Source organism: Eptesicus fuscus, chromosome 8 (assembly GCF_027574615.1).
Source record: "Eptesicus fuscus isolate TK198812 chromosome 8, DD_ASM_mEF_20220401, whole genome shotgun sequence".
Classification (NCBI taxonomy): Eukaryota; Metazoa; Chordata; class Mammalia; order Chiroptera; family Vespertilionidae; genus Eptesicus; species Eptesicus fuscus.
The window spans coordinates 18,548,351-18,569,232 of record NC_072480.1 but is presented as its reverse complement, the minus strand read 5'-3'; the positions used below and the strand labels follow the sequence as shown (position 1 = coordinate 18,569,232).

General features: G+C 32.1%; 2 protein-coding genes across 3 annotated transcripts in view; one reads left to right on the top strand and one right to left on the bottom strand.

Annotated features, from left to right (window-relative positions):
* TSC22D1 (TSC22 domain family member 1) overlaps positions 1-20,882 on the bottom strand; it is a 154,061-nt gene that overhangs the window by 112,642 nt on the left and 20,537 nt on the right. The window contains exons 2-3 of one of the 2 annotated variants that reach the window (XR_003619082.2): positions 8,424-8,593; positions 6,073-7,538 (exon numbers count right to left, since the gene is read on the bottom strand). The exons of the other annotated variant lie outside the window; for it this stretch is intronic. The gene's annotated coding sequence lies outside the window, so the exon portion shown is untranslated. Of the gene's footprint in view, positions 1-6,072; positions 7,539-8,423; positions 8,594-20,882 lie in introns of those variants that run through there. 2 annotated transcript variants of the gene reach the window in all.
* LOC103289663 (DNA-directed RNA polymerases I, II, and III subunit RPABC4-like) lies at positions 2,478-2,654 on the top strand. Its single transcript, XM_054719819.1, has one exon. The coding sequence runs from the start codon at positions 2,478-2,480 to the stop codon at positions 2,652-2,654; it is 177 nt and encodes a 58-aa protein (XP_054575794.1).

Sequence of the window (20,882 nt, the reverse complement as noted above, 5' to 3'; positions counted from 1 at the left end):
AAGACTGACCAAAAAGCTACAGTATTCAAGGCAGTGTGGTACTGTGGCAAAAGTACAGAGGCCAATGGAACAGAATGAAAGCCCCGAAATAGACTCATACAGATATAGTCAACTGATCTTTGGAAAAGAAGCAAAGAAAATTCAAAGGAGAAAGAACAGTCTTTTCAACAAATGGTGTTAGGACTGGACACATACACAATCATTCACCTTACACCTTTCAAGAAAGGATCATTAACTCAAAATGGATCATTGACCTAAATGTAAAAGTCAAAACTGTAAAACTTCCAGAAAATAACACAGGAGAAAATCTAGGGGACCACAGGTTGGTTTGGTGATTAAGTGGACTTCATCAAAATTTAAAACTGCTCTGTAACAGACACTACTAGCAGGGAAAATGAAAAGGCAAGCCACAGACTATTTGCCAAACACTTATCTGGTAAAGAACTGGTATCCAAAATATTTTAAAAACCTGCTTAAAACTCAACAAGAAGACAAATAATTGATTTTTAAATGGGCGAGACATGTGGACACCTTGCCAAAGATGATATTTTTTTATAAGGCATTATATATTGCCAAGTTAAAGAAGCCAGTCTAAAAAGGTTACATATCCAACTATATGACATTTTAGAAAAGCAAAACTAGAGACAGAAGATTTGTGGTTGTCATGGGTGGGGAGTGAGGGAAGGGATGGGTGGGTGGAGCACAAGCCATCTGTAGGCCAATGAGACTTCTGACACTGTAACTGTGACACAGTATTATGTACTTGGCAAAAGCCATATAACTGTATGACACAGAGTGAACCCCAATGTAAACCATAAACTTGAATAATGATATACCAATACTAGGTTCATTATTTGTAACAAATGCACCACAGGAAAGCAAGATGTTAATAATAGAGGAAAGTATGGGAAGGGACACCTGGTATTCATGTGTGACAGAACTCTGTACTTTCTGGTCTATTTTTCCGTAAAACTAAAACTTTTTAAAAGTCAATCAAGAAATGCATACTAAGTAAAATATCCCTTTTATCTACTCTCAACACTGAGGTTCTACATGAAATTTTCATAAGGGTATGCATTCTTTGGGGCAAAGATGTTTGGTAATCAGTGGTACAAGAGAATTCTTTTAATTTTGACAGATCTTTCGAATGCCATCTTTGTTTCTTACTGATTATATGCCCTTGGGCAGTTTTTGTGACTCCTGAGCTTCAGGATCTTCACATGTAAAATAGAAAAATTACCTTTCTCACAGGTCAACTAGATTAATTAGGTAAAATATTTGTAAAGCACCTAGCCAAAGGTATACAGAGTAGGCATGTTAAGTATCTATTCCTTTCTTTCTCACTCATTTACCCTAAAATTCTTTCTAATTCAGGTAAAGTAGAATATTCTCTACATATCAAACCAGTGTTTCTCAAACAAGGGTACTTGTACCCTTAAGAGGTACACACAACTATTAAATAAAAAACTCGTGTCTTCCTAGAATTCAATTTAAAATTTGGGAGAAAAAAGTTAAATATTTAACTGGTAATTTAAAATGCTGTTTATAGATTTTTAATATTTCCTACAATTCTTGTAACATTATACTATGTTAGTACAGTTTTGGTAATATTATATTTAAAATCTTTTTTCTTGAAATATTAATGTTTATTGCATGTAACATTATATTTAAAATCATTTTTCTTAAAATAAAATTAAAAAATGTTGTTATACCAAAACACCATTGCTATAGCAGAGTACTTGCGCTATATTTCAAGGGGCAAGATAAAACTATGCTTGCATTAAAACTTAGGCCCCAACCTAAGGCTTCTAGGACTATTTCCCTTTGTCATCTTCTGCTGTTTGGTATAGATTCGATACTTTTCTACTAAAGCACTGCCTTTCATTTCTCATTTTAATTGTTAGTAAATACAAGTTCATTTTCTTCTCAATGTCAATCATATGTCAATAGTTTAGTTCCAATGGGCCTGGTTACCCTTAAATTAGCAAAAAACGGGGAAAAAATAACATTATATATTACAAAGCTCATTTAATACGGAACTTATGGTTATTTGCGTCAGAATTCAGCAAATAAAAATAACTGAAACGGAGATTGTACTTTTTTTTTTACTATGACTTCTCAGGATCTTCGCCATTAATTTGAGTTAATTTTCTTTTCCACTAAACTGTGAATATTAGCCTTTCTATAAACATACTACTTGCCTAATCTTCAGAAAAACAAAATATTTTGCATACCACTATATAACTCTTTTACTCAACAGAATCTCAACATGCATAAAATTAAGCACCTTCATGGGTAAATATGTAAGGACAAACAAAGTGGTATTCCAAAGTCAAACACAGGAGCACACCTGTACTATCTTGATTTAGTGTCACATATTAAGGAAAACAATGATAAACTGATGTTCAGAGATCACAAAACTATACCACATGAACAAGAGCGAGAGAATATAGGTGCTTGGGTGCTATGGACTGACAATGGACACCCAGAATGATACCCAACCCCCAAAGCAGCAGCCAATGATATATCTCTCTGTGGAGAATGTCATGCAGAAAAGTGAAATAAAATCCAGGGATCCAATCAGATGCAGAGAATGTAGATACAGAATAATGTACAAGAAAAGGACTAAAAGACTCGTGCTTTCTGATGCTTGATGAAATGGAATTCTTTGTTTGCATTTGAATTTGCTGTTAATGTTGTATAGCTTTTGATTAGTGTTATCTTTATGAAAACAACTCTATATACACGATTTCATTTTAAAAACCAAAAAAGGAAGAAAATATAGGTGCTTAATATGTAGAAAAAAACAACTGGGCTTGGAATTGAGATATAACACTGTCATGTTAAAAGTCCTGTAGGCTGTCATATTTGAAAAAATCAGACTTGCTCAGTGTTTTCCAGAAGTAGAATCTACATGCGAAGGGGGTAAAGCACAGGCAAGTACAGATCTCTGAGCTTGCAGTCAAGAGACTTGAGCCCTCCGGACATTTTATCAATTATGTGATATTAGAAATATATGTGATATTCCTGGATATCAGTTATCTTTTATATAAAATGAGGGTGCTAAACTAGGTTATTTCTAAAGTAATTTTCAAATTAAAAAATGACGCAGAAGTAAGTTCTGGATCAACTTCTTAACATTATACCATTCTGAACATGGAACCAGCTACCTTATTAAGTAGTGAGTTCTCCTAGTAGTTCAGATCATCACCATTTGCTCTACCTAAGACAAAGGTAGAAGAGACAGCATATAGCATAGCCAACTATTTTTACTAAAAGCACATGTCCAGGAGCTGGTGTTCTTATAAAAAGAATTAAAAGATAGGATGGAAGGTCATTGTGTTTAGCATGTTACCATCTACTGAGTAAATTAGTAATTTAATCTAGATAAAAACTAATAATTTTTATAGCTTAACTGGACTGAATACTGCATTTTCCTTTGTTTCTAGATATACTAAATATACTAACACTTGACTTATTGAATTACTTAATATTCCTTAAAGAATAATAGTATATCTTTCTTCTCTGAATGATTTTATCCACTAATATTATTTCTTTTTTTAAAAATAATGTTATTTCTTAACCCATAGTATAAAGATCCCCCTGAGTTACAGTGTTTAAGGGAATATTTATAAAACTTGAATTTCTCAAACCAAAGTAAAAATTAGTGCAGCTATTGTTTTCTAAGTTCTAGGCATCATTTAATAAAAATAGGTATTCACAGCAAAACTGAAGCCAGGCAATAATTTCATGGAATACGTACTCAACTTTCCATGAAAAGTACAATATTTTAAAAATGTTCAGAGTCTAAGAAATACTAAGTTAAATATGGATCATAAACACTAAGAGAGCAAGGATAGGAGGAGATGCCCTGGAATAAATGAGGTCAAGAACACAAAGGGTAGAATATCTGTGGATATATGTTTCGAAATGTACTCCAAAATCATACAAAAACAAATTTGTGGTTTATCCATCTCTCTTCTCTGGGAGAGATCACTAGGGAAAATTATTTTTCTAATTCTGTATTTCTGAAAATCCAAAGATATCTGTTATAGTTCACTTTATCATCAGGCATTATATTGAACACATTTTGAACATTTTTCTACCTATGCCATACCTTACCTCTGGAGTAGAGATCCCTTTGGTCATAATTCCTGAAAACTCCGATGCATACTTCAAAGTTCCCTAACATTTTTACCGCAGTAACCTAATTACCTTAGATGTACATGTTGGGGAGGGAGGTACTTTAGAGCACCTATGTGCATATTTTTGGAAACACAAATCTTTCACATTTTAGAACTAAATTAATATGAAGTCTGTTTAATGGGAAATAAAAAATATCTGAATAAAAAGAAAGCAAGAGATTGCTTAGGACATCTAAGCAACTGACATCTTGCTCAATTGTTTCAATATAGCAAAATAAGATCTGTGCGCATATTTACAATAAACTGTAAACCACACTGCTTATGTCATATACATTTTTAAGACAGAACTTATTAAAAAACTATTTCCTCACTAAAGAACAAAACTGTATCTACAGTTAATCCAATCGATTAAGCTTATGTTCTTATACCTCAAAGATATAAAGGTAACCCATGTTCAACATTCTGTAATGTCTTTATTTTAAAGCTACTGATGGTGTAGGGAAAAGCCCATGTAATAAAAACTAACTTATTTAAAACCCTCATTTCACCATTATTTTTATAATGTTTGAAGTTTCTGGTGCAAGATTTTTATTTAACCTCCCATACCTTACCCTTTCATACACATAAAATTTTTTTGTATTCAAGTAAAATACAGCCTCCCGCTGAAATGTAGTCTGTATATTTTTTAATTGCTTTAACTCTAAAAACAAACTTTTATTCACAGAATCCTTACTCATCTTTTCCAAACTTACCAGAAAGCCAAGAATTTTAACTTCCTTTCCCACCTCCCCAAATGCAGTAGCTATTCTAAATTATAATTTCAATTTCTAATTTTTTTTAGAGTATAATTTCTTTGAGAAGCCAAATTACTTCATTTGATCCAAAAGTTGTCATTAATTTAACTTTTATTTCTTGCCAAGGACCCACCCCATCATAATGTTTATTTTTAAGCTTTGGAGTCCACTTCTTATAAAGTTTTCTTCAAATCAAAAGAAAAATCGTCTTGCTTCTAGCACACTCTGCATTTTTTAGAAAAGGTAAATTGTTCCAGGGGCTTCAATTAAGTTTAGGGAGCTATAAAAACCAGAATCATTAAAACCAATTTGTATCCTATCAGGTTAAAAAAGCAAGAGACTCTTAATATTTTACCTTCTATAATTTTTTGCTCAAGCAGAACACTAAAATATAGAACATTTTTCGTTTCCTGTTAACAGCTCTTATAAATTAAGTAGTCTCCAATCAGCCATTATTTTCAAATGTGTTTTTCTGTGTATAGGAGCTGTCTTTTGCATGCTATTTTGTAAGATGTTATATTTTGATCAATTTTGCTTTTAGAAGATTTAACCATATTACTCCTAATATGTATAATTTTGACTCAAGAGTTTTCCTAGTTTGCAAAACTGACATTAAAAATGGCATCTAAAAAATCCAATTCTTGAAACAAAGCTAAGATGAAGCCAATCATGAAAATGCAAAAACTGACTAAATTGATCACCTATTTTCATAAATTTGGCACTGGGTGACCTGATAATCATTTTAACAGTTTAAAAACTGTTTTCTCAAAAAAGGTTAACATACAAAGGGTAGGATATATATTAAGAAATACTTAGAGAAAGACACATAAAATTAAAATACACTTAAAAATACTGTTGTAGTTTTCAATTTCTACTCCTGAAACAAAAATAAGCCATTTATCGTAAGTGCATTTTTTTCAAGGAGAAAATATTTATTAGTTTTCAAATGATCACATAATACAAATATTACACAGTCATTCTAGAAAAAAATTAGCTTATAATATTCATAAAATAAACACTGAAAAATGTAAGATTGCATATTGTGACACAAAATATGTAAAATCTGTAAGAAAAAAATATTAAAATAAAAATTTAAATAAACAAATCAATTTACATTAATATACAAAAAGTTTCAGTTTTAAATAGCTTTTAGTGGCATGAGGTGAATAGAAATGCACTTACATTTCTTTTGTACACTTTAAGAAACAGAGCTAAAATTTAATCAAAGCATGAGATTAAGAGATTAAATCATTTTCATCTTTCAAAACTGAAACAAAAGGCTAATAATCTCACAGGCCATAAACTGGTTCAAAGAGTTCAACTAACTTAGTTTCCAAGAAATCTCACTTTCAATTCCCCTAAGTTCTTTCTAAAATGTTGAGCAGTTATTTTTTTAAATTTATATATTTGTAAAAACTTTCTTATTAACATTTAACAAAAACAAATCAAGCATAAAAAGCTGTCATCATTTATGAAAATTCAGAGCTCTCTAAAGAAATTTTAGTTTAAATTGACCTTTTATACTTTCTTTTAAGTACTACACATATAAACATTTATTTATAATCAATGAGGCAAATACAGGTCTAATAAATAGCCAAGAAAGACTTGGCAAATGTTTCTAGATTCCTAAAACATTTTAGAGGCTCCCATATTAATAATTCTACACTTTCCATTCTTAAAATTTATACCAAATAAAACAAACTGATAGCATCAGGTAACTTTTAAAAACTACTTTGTTTTTACTGACCAGTTAAGAGATATCAAAAAGAGAAGTAGAAAAATTTTGATAACTATTTTGATCAATTAATTGGTAGTTTGGATAATGATCTTGCAACACTACATGTACTACTACTACCTGCTTTGTTTCAGTATCATTCAAACTTTACTATGTCTTCAATGCAAAACAATTCCTCAAGTTTAACAAGTATTTTAGGTACTTTAGAAGAAGGAGCAAAAGCTACTTTCATCTCAAAAGATGTCTCTTCTACTTCTACACTGATTTGACAAATGAAAATATGACTCAAGACCAGAAAAAGATAAGCTAAAAGTGTAGCCTTAATTTTAAAAATAATTTGGGAGTAATTAAGAATTTCTAGCTTCTAGTTTATTTCTAGTTTCTTTCAGTGTCAGGAAAAAAAACACAACAGTTTCACTAAGGTTTTTGGATCTCTCATACTACAAAAAAACGTTTGCCTGCTTGATTTTAAGGTGATTTTCAATCCCACAAATCTTTTAAGTGAAACAGATACAGAGAGCTGCTTTTAAAAGAAAGGAGTCTCTCATGCTTCCTCTATTTCAGTCTTCTGAATAGAAAGGAGTATTTTCATGGCCATGTAAAATCCAATCTGAAAAAATTATTTCATTAATTAAGCCTCTCCATTTCCAGACCAAAAGTACACCAGAGTAAATCTTAAAGTTTATAAATGACAAGATCAGGTGGCTCTCTCATCCTTGTGTCTTCTAGATATATTGCATGGCTCCGTTCACCACTGCCTTCCAAACTGCAGGTGCTGCATGTGTGACAGATATCATCCATGAAGGCTCTGCTAGGAGAGTTCCTTTTGCTGAAGAAGTATGATGTTTACCAGTTGAAAGAAATCTGGGCAATTAGAGAACAAATAAACCGGTCTCCCATTATCAAGATACCTGGAGTCACAGAAGGAATCCACCAAGGAAAAAAAACTTGCCAAAGGCACCAAGTTCACATTCTACCCATTGTAGATGATAAGAATTTCCTGGAATCAAATCCTACCCTTGGCATCAAAGAAACTAAGAGAAAACCATTTTAATGCCATGGGAAAAATCTAGGACAAGGCTTTTGTCACAAATAACAGTATTCCTAGGGACTAGAAAACTACTTATGAATATATTTAACATAGCCTTTCAGGGATATTATATCCTGAAACTTATATTCATTCATATTTATCTTATTAAAGAATGAAACCTAGATTTGACAGTAAAATCATAACAGTACTATCATTTCATCTTCTAAAAGATCTAATTAATATGAAGTCCTAAAGTTTGAGGTAGGAAAAAGACCAAAACTTTCTCACTAACAGGGTAGAAAAATACCTTGGACATCAGACTATGTAAGTTAGGTGAGTTCAGATGTCCAGTTTGCCCAAAGATGAAATACAGAAACTTCTTAATTACTGGAATATAAAAGAGCACTTAGATGTCAACTAGTACCATTAAAAGCTAAAATGGCAAATATTCCCTTTTTGAAAGTCCTGTGGACTACAAAGTCATTCACTAAATCAAGTGCCCAAATTACCCACTGCTTTAATTACCTGGAGAGAAAATTAAATAAATTTTAGGTTGCTTTTTTGAATGGGCACTAGTTAGCATTCTTAGAAAAACAAACAGATTGCAGCCCCACCTAGTTCTAATATGAACCCAAGGAGTTCACCAGTAGAATTAAATGGGCAATGGAAGGACACTCCAATCTATAAATAAACCCAAGTAAATAATGGAAAGCACCCACTTGTTTATTATCCTTTCCCACTCTCTCCAGAAGCTGGATATTCTGCCTCCAAGGGTTCAGTGGAGAAAGTGGACCCCTGACGTCAAAAGCTCTCCGTGGTCTTGGCTGTATCTGTGGTTCTAGGATCACTCCTTGCACCTCTGGTAGGAGAGAAGCACTGAAATAGAGAGCTGAATATAGATTTAAGAGAAAAATTCTTATTAAGAAATTACATTCTCTGGTCATTTGAGTTTGTAATGACTTATCCTCAGGATAAAAAGGAGCTACTTTTGCGCACTTTCTTTAGTGCCTTCTTAATTTGAATTTCAGAAGTCTGTCCCCACAAATGATTAATTCCTCAGTAACGATTAAGAAGGGACCTATCTTGGTCTTAAACATAACACACTCTGTGACAAACCACTCAACTTCAAGTGGTGAAGACTGAATTGAAAAATGATAAATTTTGAATGGAAACAAGATCATAGTTCTCTAAATGGGACAGGGAAAGGCACTCGGCCTCAAATATATTAAAGGAGGAGTCCCAGTTAATTCTTCTGTAAAAGAGAAGAAGATGGATTGAAAAGTAGAAACAGAAAAATCAAGCATATGAACAGGAATACTAATAATCCTTGGGAACTGTTTAAGAAGCTGAATTTGTTCTTGGTTTTTAAGTCTTCAGTAATTTAAACGACTACAGTCCCACATCATAGCAATACAAAGCTAAACCTAAATTTTATCAAGCTATGACTACTGCCACTGAAAAAGATTTATTCTTCAAGCACTCATATTTAAAAGTTAAAAGGCAGGATAGTGGACATAGGTAATACAGACTAAAAATCTTTTTTAAACATATGATCATTTGGTTTGAGGTCAAGAAGGACCAGGAAATAATCATTAATGTCTACAATGCAGAAATTAAAGCAGTAAGATATACCCAAATAATAGATGATGATAAAGATACTGAAAATAGTATGCATTGTTATAGGAATAAGGTAAACAAGAGAAAGAAGTTCAAAGCATATAGCAACTGATCAAGGAAAAGCTGAAAGGAGAATAAGATAGGCAGACATGTATTTAAAGTTATAGGGACTGCAGGATAAATTTTAACAGTGGAAAACAGATCAACTATACTTTGTGGTATCGAGTGATACATCCCTATTAAATTTCAGACCTTATTCTAAATAGAAAGGTGCTGCATATTTCTGCTGTATGGAACATAGTTCACACTATCCTATTTCAGGGACACAGTATATGGTGGGATAAATTCAGAAAAAAAAAAATACTATCAAGTAATCTCTCTCTCACACCAACTGGTTATCACAAGGGTTCCTTACCTGTTAGTGGAACGAGGATTGTGCTCTCTTGTTCTATCAACCAACCAAAAAGGTTGTAGTCTCAGCACTATGAAGGTAGCAACCAACCAAAGTTATTGTTTTAGTGCCTTCAACTTCCTCCTGGCTCTGCCAGCCAGTTTGGAAATATACGAATAGCTGAAAAGGAATGGTTATTCCATTACCTAACAACATTTGGACTAAAATTTTTTTAAGCCTAAAGATGAAAGAACGAGCTAACACTTCTGCTCTAGGAATATATTGAATTCTGTACAAGTGAGAAATGAACATAGTTTGGACTAAGGAAAAAAAAACTACAAATTTAAGCATCAAATCTATAATTTCCAAAAATTAAAGAAATTATGAAAAAAAGAAATCTAAAAGATGTCAAGGGGTGAAACAGCCATATTGCAAGAGGTATCAAATTAATAACTACAAAAATACTTTATGAGGCTTTGTGCCAGCTATTTTTTTTTTCATTTTAAGTTTCCAATAGAGTTTAAGTCCGGAAGTCTTTTAGTTTTGAAGAAACTAAAGACTATATTTGAGCAGTAGCTTAAAACAGTACTTTACAGTATATTCACATTGGAGAGCTATGTGAGGAATGACAAGAGAAAAGGAATACAAATTAGATAAAGACCTGAATACTGAGTATCTCAAGAAATACAACCTAATTAGGTATTTTCAAGAATCCAAAAATCCCAAATAGATTAACAAAGTATTCCATAGCTGGAGTTCCTATGGGGTGGCTCTTTAACAGATGTGAAAGGCTTAAAATTAATATACCAGAGCTATCTTATTTATGTTTTCATTGTACCTATATGGAACAAGATGTGCTACATTAAAACTATTAAACAATCATCCTCTACTCTTTTCTAATCAATTTCCTTGACAAATCAATCCTTTTCGAATCTAATATTTCAATATAAACCAGGAAAAATATTCAATATTTCCAAAATAATGAGATCTTAAAATTTAACATTAAGATATAGTTAAAAAGATATTCAGAAATTATAAACAAAATGATTTTCCAAATTTCCCAGTTTTCCTTCAGTTCTTGAATGCTAATCAGCAATAGCAACATATCTGAATGAAAATACAGGCAAAAAAGGGAACATTCATTTTGAACAAAAAAATACATCTATTTTTTTTTTTAAATTTACAGACTCCTTTCACTCTGAAAATAAAAACAACACCCAAGAAATCGTATCTTGCTCAAACTGATATTGGGCTAAATCTACAATTTCTCTTTCAGTAGGAGCTCCAAACCTTTGATTATCATACCCTGAAAAATATATAAATTAAAAATACAACAACAAAAAAATAAGTATCCTTAGGTTATGGGACAAGTGAGTTGGCTGGAGATATAGATCCACTTATAAACTTCTCCCAAGTCAGACTCCTTTCAGGATACAACTTCTTTCTTTTGCCTGAAGTACCAAAACTTGTAGATTCCACATATTTATACTCAAAAATGAATAAGTAAACAGATATCCCTAAATAGACATTATTTTGAATCATTGAGGAGAGATGGTATCACTCTTGCTTTAGGAGTAAATACTATATGGAGGCTGTGGGTTTAATATTGTACCATTTATAAAGAAAATGTAAAGGCACTTACAAAATGAGATCATTAATCAAAAACGAAAGAGCATCTTTTGTGAGATTTAATGGAGGCTCATAAAAATGACACAGCAGGACCTTACCTAATTCTATTTTAATAGATAGCATTCTTCTAAGTGATATTTCAAGAGGAAAAAGAGTAAATACTCTACACAGGGCTCCACTAGAGAATAAATTCTAAACCAAAGCCAACAAAACCAGCAATGCTGAAATGTCAAAAAGGAAGCCAAACAAACAGGTGTTCCAGTACATCAATAAAACCATTTTACCATTTCCCATAAATGCTTAAATTTTTATATTCAAATCAGAAGCAATAAATCTAAATAGTTTATGTATAAATCCACTCTGAGAAATTATCCTGAAATGTACAAACTAGATGATTTGCAATATTTGTTCTCAATATTAAACTATTAAATGAGCACATACTGCTAGTTTTAAGCATTTCTCATATTGAAGAAAGAGGAAAAGCTACACCTAATCATTTTTAAGCAATGAAATAGAAGGTAACACATTTTCACAAAGATTATCATTTTTATCCACTTGTGCTATAACTAACTGATCTTAAAAGTTGAACTTGCTAACTTATAGATTTGCAGATTACTCATAAAATAAAAACAAGATATTCTATGCTAAATTGAAAGCATGATGGAATATATTTTCCTATTCATCTTTTATCACTCATTTTACTGGTTCTAAGGCACATCTACGAAGAAAAAGAATTTCTCACAGATCCCTCTAAGTATCCAGAACAGCCCAGCTGGCATTAAAAAGAAAATGAAAGAACATCCTTGATAGAAAGAGTGAGTTTGGTATCTGCAGCTCATAGAAGAGTGCTTGGCACACCAAGTTAGGTAAATTTAGTAAATGTTTTATAAATGAATAAAGCCTACTGACCAAGAAACAAAAAGAAGAATTTTGTCAAGTGGATGATACCTAAAGTAGACACTACAGAGTTCAACTTCCTAATCCTAAAGAAAATAAAAACTTATCAAAATATTACTTTTATGGATCTCTTCTGGGGATCAGCTTTTAGGATTAATTTTTTAGTATGGTCAGCTGAAACTTCAAAGGTATTATCCTGAGATGATCCAAATTTTAGCTAAATTACGGCACCCGTTATAGATTTTCCAATGTTCTTTTTCCAGGTTTAAAATTAGTAAGGAAAAAAAAACAGCTGGTGCCAAATTCAAATTTTCAATTTTAAAAACTGAGTGACATTGCCAAAAAGCAAACAAGCAAAACCCAACTTCCTTAGAACAAGTTAGCAAAGGTACTGTATTGGCTCTAGAGGAAAAGAAGATTATTTCTAAACCACAATCTTATATATATTGTCAAATGGGATACACCGTAAAAACATCAAAATATAGACGAAAGTTAGAACTTTAAAGAATGCACAGCATTATGAGGATACACACTTAATCATAGAAAGCAAGTTCCTAAAAGAGGTTGTCCTGAGAATAAAAAGCCCTATTATAAATGTTTAAAAACTCAACATCTAACCAAATTCCAAGATTTTTTCAATATATATTTTGTCATCCTTTTGGAAAACTATCCAAAAATGTTATTAGGATTCAAATTATTTCATTAGGTTTAAATGTCAAGTATTTGTTAAAAGACAGACAAGAGATAGCTAACCCAGCTGTGTCTTCATGTTCCAAGATGAAGAAGTAGAACAAATAAAAAAGAAATAACACAAAATATACATTTAAGAGTAGGTAATCCACTACAGAATAAAAGACAAAAAACAAGGAAGTCAGCTTCAGGTTCAAGTTGCCTTTAAAAAGACAACATCAGGTTTAAGAAGACTAAACACAAAAATATTGTTTGCCACTGCCTCCCTTGAATAAGAAAGGCTTCTATAGCCCAGGCCAAGTGGCTCAATTGGTGGGAGCATCATCCTGTACACCAAAAGGTTGTGGGTTCGATTCCCAGTCAGGGCACATACCTAGGTTGCAGGTTCGACTGGTCTGGGCATGTATAGGAGGCAACTGATTGATGTTTCTCTCTCCCTTCCTCTCTCTCTCTAGAATCGATAAAAATAGCCTTGAGTGAGGATTAAAAAAAAAAAAAAAAAAAAAAGGCTTCTATATTTAACAATAAAAAGAAAATCTTAATGAAAGTGAGTTTAAGAAAAATCTCTAAACCACTGTGGCAAATTCTTTTCATTATTAATTCAGCCCTTTACTTTTACTTCCCTAGCATATTTTTTACCTGTTTTGCTAGTATGAAATATTTAGCTTTGTTCTGATGATGACCAGAATACAGTATACTGAAGTATAGGTAGGAAGAAAAAAAAAGAATCAACTTTCTACCGCATTTTTAATTCCAGGATTTTTGTGTTGTGCTATATTCTTAAGGGCATTCAGAAAAAGATGAGTATAAAAGACTATAGAAAGAAAAAGATATGTTTTATAAATTAGGCTGTCTTTATATTAATTCCTTTAATTCTTATCCATCTATGACAAGAAATATGATATACCAGTCAACAAAATGATGTTAAGGAATTAAATTCAAAAGGTTCTTATCAAGCAAGAATCATCAAGGGGTATAGGGATACTAAAATTAATGGGTGCAAGTATGTTGAGAAACAGGTATTTACTTGATCTCAAGATATCTCCCCATAAGACACTTGCTATTTATAGAGAAAAAGAGTAATTTAACAGTATAGAAACCTGGCAGACACCTTCTTAATCAATGATCATGATATCATCACCAGTAATGGGACAAATCAATATTATGTACCTCATTCTATAATGCATTGATAAGGACATAACATCAATTCTGTGGTATCCTTGCCAAAAACGTATAATCTCAATCTGATTATGAAAGAACATCAGACACACAAATTGAGAGACATTCTAACTAGCTAGTACTCCACAAATGACAAGGTCATGAAAGGCAGAGAATGAAGAACCAGCCCACACTGAAAGAGACTTAAGGTCACATGACAATTATGCACAAATAAGATCCTAGATTGAATCCTGGACCAGAAAAAGGTCATTTAGTGGAATATTTACAGATTGGTTAGTATTACTGATTTCTATATTTGTCTTATGGTTATATAAAATATGAACATAGGGAAAGCTGAATGAAGGTAATGGGAACTTTTTGTAGTATTTCGCAACTTTTTGGTAGGTCAAATTATTTTAAAATAAAGTTAGAGGGGTTGAAAGCGGCCTAATATATGGTGACGGAAGATGGTTTGACTCTGGGTGGTGGGCATACAGTGCAATATACAGGTTTTGTATCAAAGAAATGTATACTTGAAACTTATATGATCCTATTAACCAATGTCACTCTAATAAATTTAATTTTAGAAAAAAGAAAGTTAAAATAAAAAACAAAGAGTTACGAATAAGGTACCATAGTTAACATACCTATGGAATATATATTGAGAAGAAAAATAAATCTACATTTTTTATTGATATGAAAAGTTCACTCCAATCTTTCTCTAAAAAGTAATCTTAATGAAAATGAGAGTATCATGCCATGTTCTGTACTAATATCAGTAATCAGATGGTGGTAATCTTGATTATGCTTATTTGGTAAATAGCCTTCTATACAGAGAACTGATTCAGAAGAAAAGTATGTAAGAGATCAAAAGAGAAAATCTTGCCTACAAACAGAAAAACTGAATGATGTTTACATCCAACAACTATTATGGAAATTAACTTTAGACTACAGAAAGCATCTGATAGATAGAATAGGTGGATTAAAAAAAGGTCTTCAAATTTAATTTATCATGTGTGAATTTTCATTCCTGCGTTATAAAAATGGAAGAAATCAAAATGTCTGTTCGTTTCTTTAAAAATTTCCATAGCAAAAAAAGTTCAGTGCCATAAATATCCCTCTTACATTTGTTTTTAATTAAAAATCAAATGATAAAATTCCCAAATAATTTACCTAGACTTACAAAATCAGTAACAAATATTCATAACCTGTTTGATTTTTAACATGAGAGCTTGGTATATGTCATGTATTATGCATTTCATATATATACTGCCTCATTCAATCCTCACAATAACTCTATGACAGCATACAATATTTTAATCATCACAATTTTGCTGATAAGGTAACTAAGGCATGAAGTAGTGAAGTAACTCACCTAAGAACACTTAAGTTGTATATGCACAGCAGAAAATTCAAAAATGTTTATTTCCTGGACTGAGTTTTAACTAATTTTATACTTTTCTAATCATAATAGTCTTTATAACAAATATTTTCTTTTAAAATATTATAAAATGCTAGAATAAACACTTCTGCTTTAGTAGAATTCTAAGATTCTTTCCTTCAATTTTTTTGTTGTTGTTAATCCTCACACAAGGATATTTTTTCCACTGATTTTTAGAAAGAGTGGAAGGGAAGGGAAAGACAGAGAAACATCGACTTGAGAGAGACACATTGGTTGGTTGCCTCCCACACGGCCAATGCTCTAACCAATGCTCTAACCATTGAGCCTCAACCATTGAAGGCTAGGGCCCTTCAATTTCATTTAAACATAGATCACTTGACAGTTATTTGCTTTGCCATTTCTATCAACCTATGAAAGTTTGACAACGCAATGAAACATAGAAGTAAATTGTAGCAAAACTCAGTATCAGCAACATAAATAATCTAGGAATAGACGTTTCTACTGAACCTGAAAAGCCTATATCTAAAGTATACTGAAATGATAATCTGAAATCCCTCTCACATTTTAAGTACTAAAATTAAGAAAGATTCTAATTTCAATTTCTAGTTTACATATATATTGACTTGCCTAACAAAGAAGGATAGGTCTTGTAAATGTGTAAGAATTTCATAAAAATCCTCGGAAAAATCTTTAATTCTGGTATGTTACTGACTATTCACAGCTTTCGTAGCTAATTCTACTTTCCACATATTTTGGGAATAAGATCTTTATAGTCACAATCTACAATGAGTGGCCAGATTATGATGATCTCTGAACACATAATAATCTGGCCACTCAGAGAGAGAGAGAGAGAGAGAGAGAGAGAGAGAGAGAGAGAGAGAGAATATACACACACACACATACATACCAGAGAGAGTGTGTGTATGTGTGTGTGTGTGTGTGTGTGTGTGTATATATATATATATACATATATATACATATATATATATATATGTATGTATGTGTGTGTGTGTATATATATATATATATATATATATATATATATACCAGAGGCCCGGTGCATGAATTCATGCATGGGTGGGGTCCGGCCAGCCTGGCCAGGGGGAGGGGACATGGGCGGTTAGCCAGCCTACCTGCTGGTCGAACTCCTGGTCAAGGGGACAATTTGCATATTAGCCTTTTATTATATAGGACATACACTGAGTGGCCAGATTATTATGCGTTCAGAAATCATAATAATCTGGCCACTCAATTTATATCTTAAAAAGGAAAATATTGCCAAAGAGAAAATGGTGAAAAGGTAGAAGAATACCATCATTAACTATTTAGGAAATATGATTTGAAATAAGAGATATGTGAAGTTTAGTTATGGTCTCAGGCTCTACAGCAGAGGTTCTCAACCTGTGGGTTGCGACCGCTAGCAGGGTTGCCTACAACCATCAGAAAACACAGATATTTACATTACGATTCATAACAGTAACAAAATTACAGCTATGAAGTAGCAACGAAAATAATTTTATGGTTGGGGGTCACCACAACATGAGGAACTGTATTAAAGGGTCGCGGCATTAGAAAGGTTGAGAATCACTGGTTTACAGAGTTAACTAGTTTTTTCTATCCTGTTTAGGAATTTCTCCCAGGGAAATACTAACTCATGAAGTCTATCCCTAAGGTCTGCAAACCATTTACAATGACAGGGCCAATTAAATGAGGCTGCAAATATGTCAGTGCTATACTTCTCAAAATATGTTCTTCTCTGGCAGATGGTTCACTTGGTATATACTCTCACATTACAACAATTATACTTTTATTTCTAAAATAAACCAAATACTTATGAAAATAGGATGGTACAACAAAAAAGGAACTGTTAGAGTAGAACAAATGTAGAGACAGACTCAAATTGAAGACTGTCATCACTTAACTGCATGACTAGAACATTTCTCATATATAAAGGAAGTAGGTTAACATTTCCAAAAATGTTCCAAGGAATACTGATTCTGCAGAACATTAATAGGTGTTACAGGATCAAAAGAGTTGAAGCTAATAAATAAAACTGTCTCTCTTCTGAATTTCTCAGTCTTTAATAAACTAAAATGCAATGTCAACCTCCAAGATGTATATAACAAAAAGCATTCCCCCAAATTCCTCGGCTATAGAACTAATTTTATTCACTTGATGAACTAACTAGTATTCCAAAAATCACTAGTTTTGAAACTTTTTATACTAGGTTTTAAAATTCAGCTCAATGAATTTTTAAAACTTAAAAACTGGGCACTAACTCATTATCTTAATTAAAAACTGATTAATTTCAGTTCCAAATGGGATTGAGTATGAAGCATATGATCCTAAGGGCATTATCCCACCTAAAATAATGTATGAAAAATTTTAAAAATCACTTGATTAGGGAAATGGGTCTGTTTTGGAGTATTAACAAACTGCTACATGGCATTACATTCTTGTACTGTTGTTCAAAAATGAGGAAGGTGAACTTTGCAACAACTTTTGTGTCTGTAAATTTAATAATTCTGAAGCATTTCTCAAATAATTAGATATAGTATAGTCCTAGCAGCCCAGAATTCAGCAAAAGAATCCCTGATGACTCCATTACATGTAATAAATTCATTTTCTCTCATGCATCTATGCACTATTCTTAGGAGAACTGAGAAAGCAGTCACTCTTTTCCTGTATGGATTAATTTTCTTATGGAGCCCCAGGTAAGAAAGGCTATACCAAAATACCACAAAAACACAGAATCACTGGTTTAGAAGGCTAAATAAAGTATGTAGAAAGTCTCTGGATGTGTAGGCAAGCTTTTACTTTTAATTAACAGTGCTCAAAAGAAAGGAATCATTCTCATCTGTCACAGTAATAAGAGCAGTCACCTTTACAAAACTAAGAACTGAGCTAGGTGCAACTACGTATTTTATCTACTTTAAAGCTTCCAACAAAAGTACCAAAAGTAGCTCCCATTGAACAGGTAAGGAAATACCTTGGTAAACATTTACATTTACCAAGGTCATACAATGAAGTGGTCATATAAACATTAGATACCAGATAAATGCCAAGGCTAATGCTCATTAAATTGGAACTCATTATGGTCAATGCTCATTAATCTACAGCTTAATCAACTTATTTGAATAAAAAAGCTGTCATGAACACCACATATAGCATGACAACTAAGCATAATATAATTTGAATAATTCAGATATATCAACATCCTATGATGCTTCAGGGTACCAGACAAAAATTACGACTTTTTGTATCCTTTGTACCTTTTCAGTGCTAACATACATAACAAGCGTTCAATAAATATTTCTTACATAAATCATCACAATGCCAGTAAAGGAGAAAAGTGCTAGGCTAACAGACAATTGTTTAAATTAGCCAAGGTAATTTTTCTAAAGTAATTTATATAGCTAGATTTATAGATGCAGGCAACGAAAGTGTTCAGGAAATTTATCAATTACTACCACCTCTTCTCCACCCCTTTTAATGTTCTTCTATTACCTTTCAATTCTCTGTTTCTCCTCCCCTACTCATGTGTTAAGCCTCTAACTCAATTGGCATTAACTGCATTTACATAACATATTCAATAAGCTCAAATACAGCACAACTTGATTTTTGTTAGGCCTGTGTGTTCTCTTGTTAAAAGTTTTTGTTTTTGCAAACTGGAATAATTTTTTAGTAAGTTAACTTAGTAGGCTACTGATAGATTTTCATGAGCTAAGAATCTGAGTACAACTGGAAACACAACTAAACCTTTAAATATTAGAGAAAAAAACTCAAAGTAGATCTTTTAGCCTGCCCATTATACAAAAAGTAACCCTACTTTTAAAACACTCTCTTCAATTAGATTGCCTACATGGATTGAGGAAAATGGCAAATTTAAGCTATCAACAATGGGGTGATAAGGACACATATGTAATACCTTAATCAATAAAGAAAAAAAAGCATATCAATGAGTAAAATTTCTTGAATGCCATTAACTTATACAACTTGTAAAAATTACTGGCTTTCAGCAACTTTTGGCTATTTATTATGGAACACGTGAATAAGATTCATGATACATGACTATTAAATAACAAACTGTTATGTCCTTTAAGATAGATCTTTACTGTTAACTACAATTCAAAAAAATATCCTAATTGCTTCTATAGTTCCAATGTTTATAAATCAGGAAAAAATATCATGAAAATGAAGGAAAGCAGCTCTACTGTAAAAATTTTGAATTAAAAGAATACCTAATGCAATTTCTTATATTAAAAAAATAAACTCCCTCTTCTATAACAATGAGTAAAAAAACAAGGCAAATCCTGGTTTTCAACTTTTATATAAAAGCATTCATATAAATTAGCATTTTCTTGTTCCAATAAGCATATGATACAAATATAAGCTATAACCATTACAAATTAAAGATCTGAGTCATAAAATATGCTATTATGGTTCAAATGATTAAAGTGAGTTTTCTACTTTAAAAAGTATTATAATGTAATTTGATTATATTACGCATTAAAAAAATAACCTAAATATCAACAGCTTATAGTAAAAGCTCACTGACATTAATGAAAAGCTACCAATCTGACTTACTGAAATGTTCATGTCACAAAACTATGCTATATTCATTTATTCTTCAGAAACTTTATTCCTCCTAAGCAAATTTTCCAAATTTAAAGTTCATTCTTTCACAAAAATTTGGAAATTTTAATTTTCAAAATGTAGTAAGAGAAAATAACTAAATTAAAACTGAAAGGATCATCATTAGGAACATTAGTCATTGCATAACTCTATAACAAAGAACCAATTATGTCTATAGAGACAAATGCCTGGTAGACTAACGACTGTTTTTTAATAATTGCCAGTTGCCACCTCTTACTACTGCTTATCAGTGGGCCAGGGCAATTACCAGAATGATTAAGAGTATAAGCTTTGGAATCAAATCACCTAGTGGAATACTAGCTCCATCATTCAGTAATTATGTGACCAAGTTACTTAACTTGACAATATTTTACTGATAGTAATATTTCTGCCAATTATATAGTAAAAGAAATTTTAGAATTATCTGTCACATAATACTCAGCACCCCTATGGATTTATCATGAATCTTATATAAATTCACCAAAGAAGAGCTAAAGAGGTTGCTAATTCAAATATTATGTATCTTCAATAAGCACTAAACATATTTGTTCCTAAAAGAATTGGGATGCAGCATCATAATTTATTATTACAGGGTGCAAGAATGGAGACATGAGCCCTAGCCGGTTTGGCACAGTGGATAGAGCATCAGTCTGCGGACCAAAGGGTCCCGGGTTCAAATCCAGTCAAGGGCCCGTACCCTGGTTTCAGATTTCCCCGGTCAGGGCTCATGCAGGAGGTAACCAATCTATATGTTTCTCT

Bases quoted from the DNA above. Each gene is read 5' to 3' on its own strand.
- LOC103289663 (XM_054719819.1), top strand. From the start codon at position 2,478: ATGGACACCCAGAATGATACCCAACCCCCAAAGCAGCAGCCAATGATA.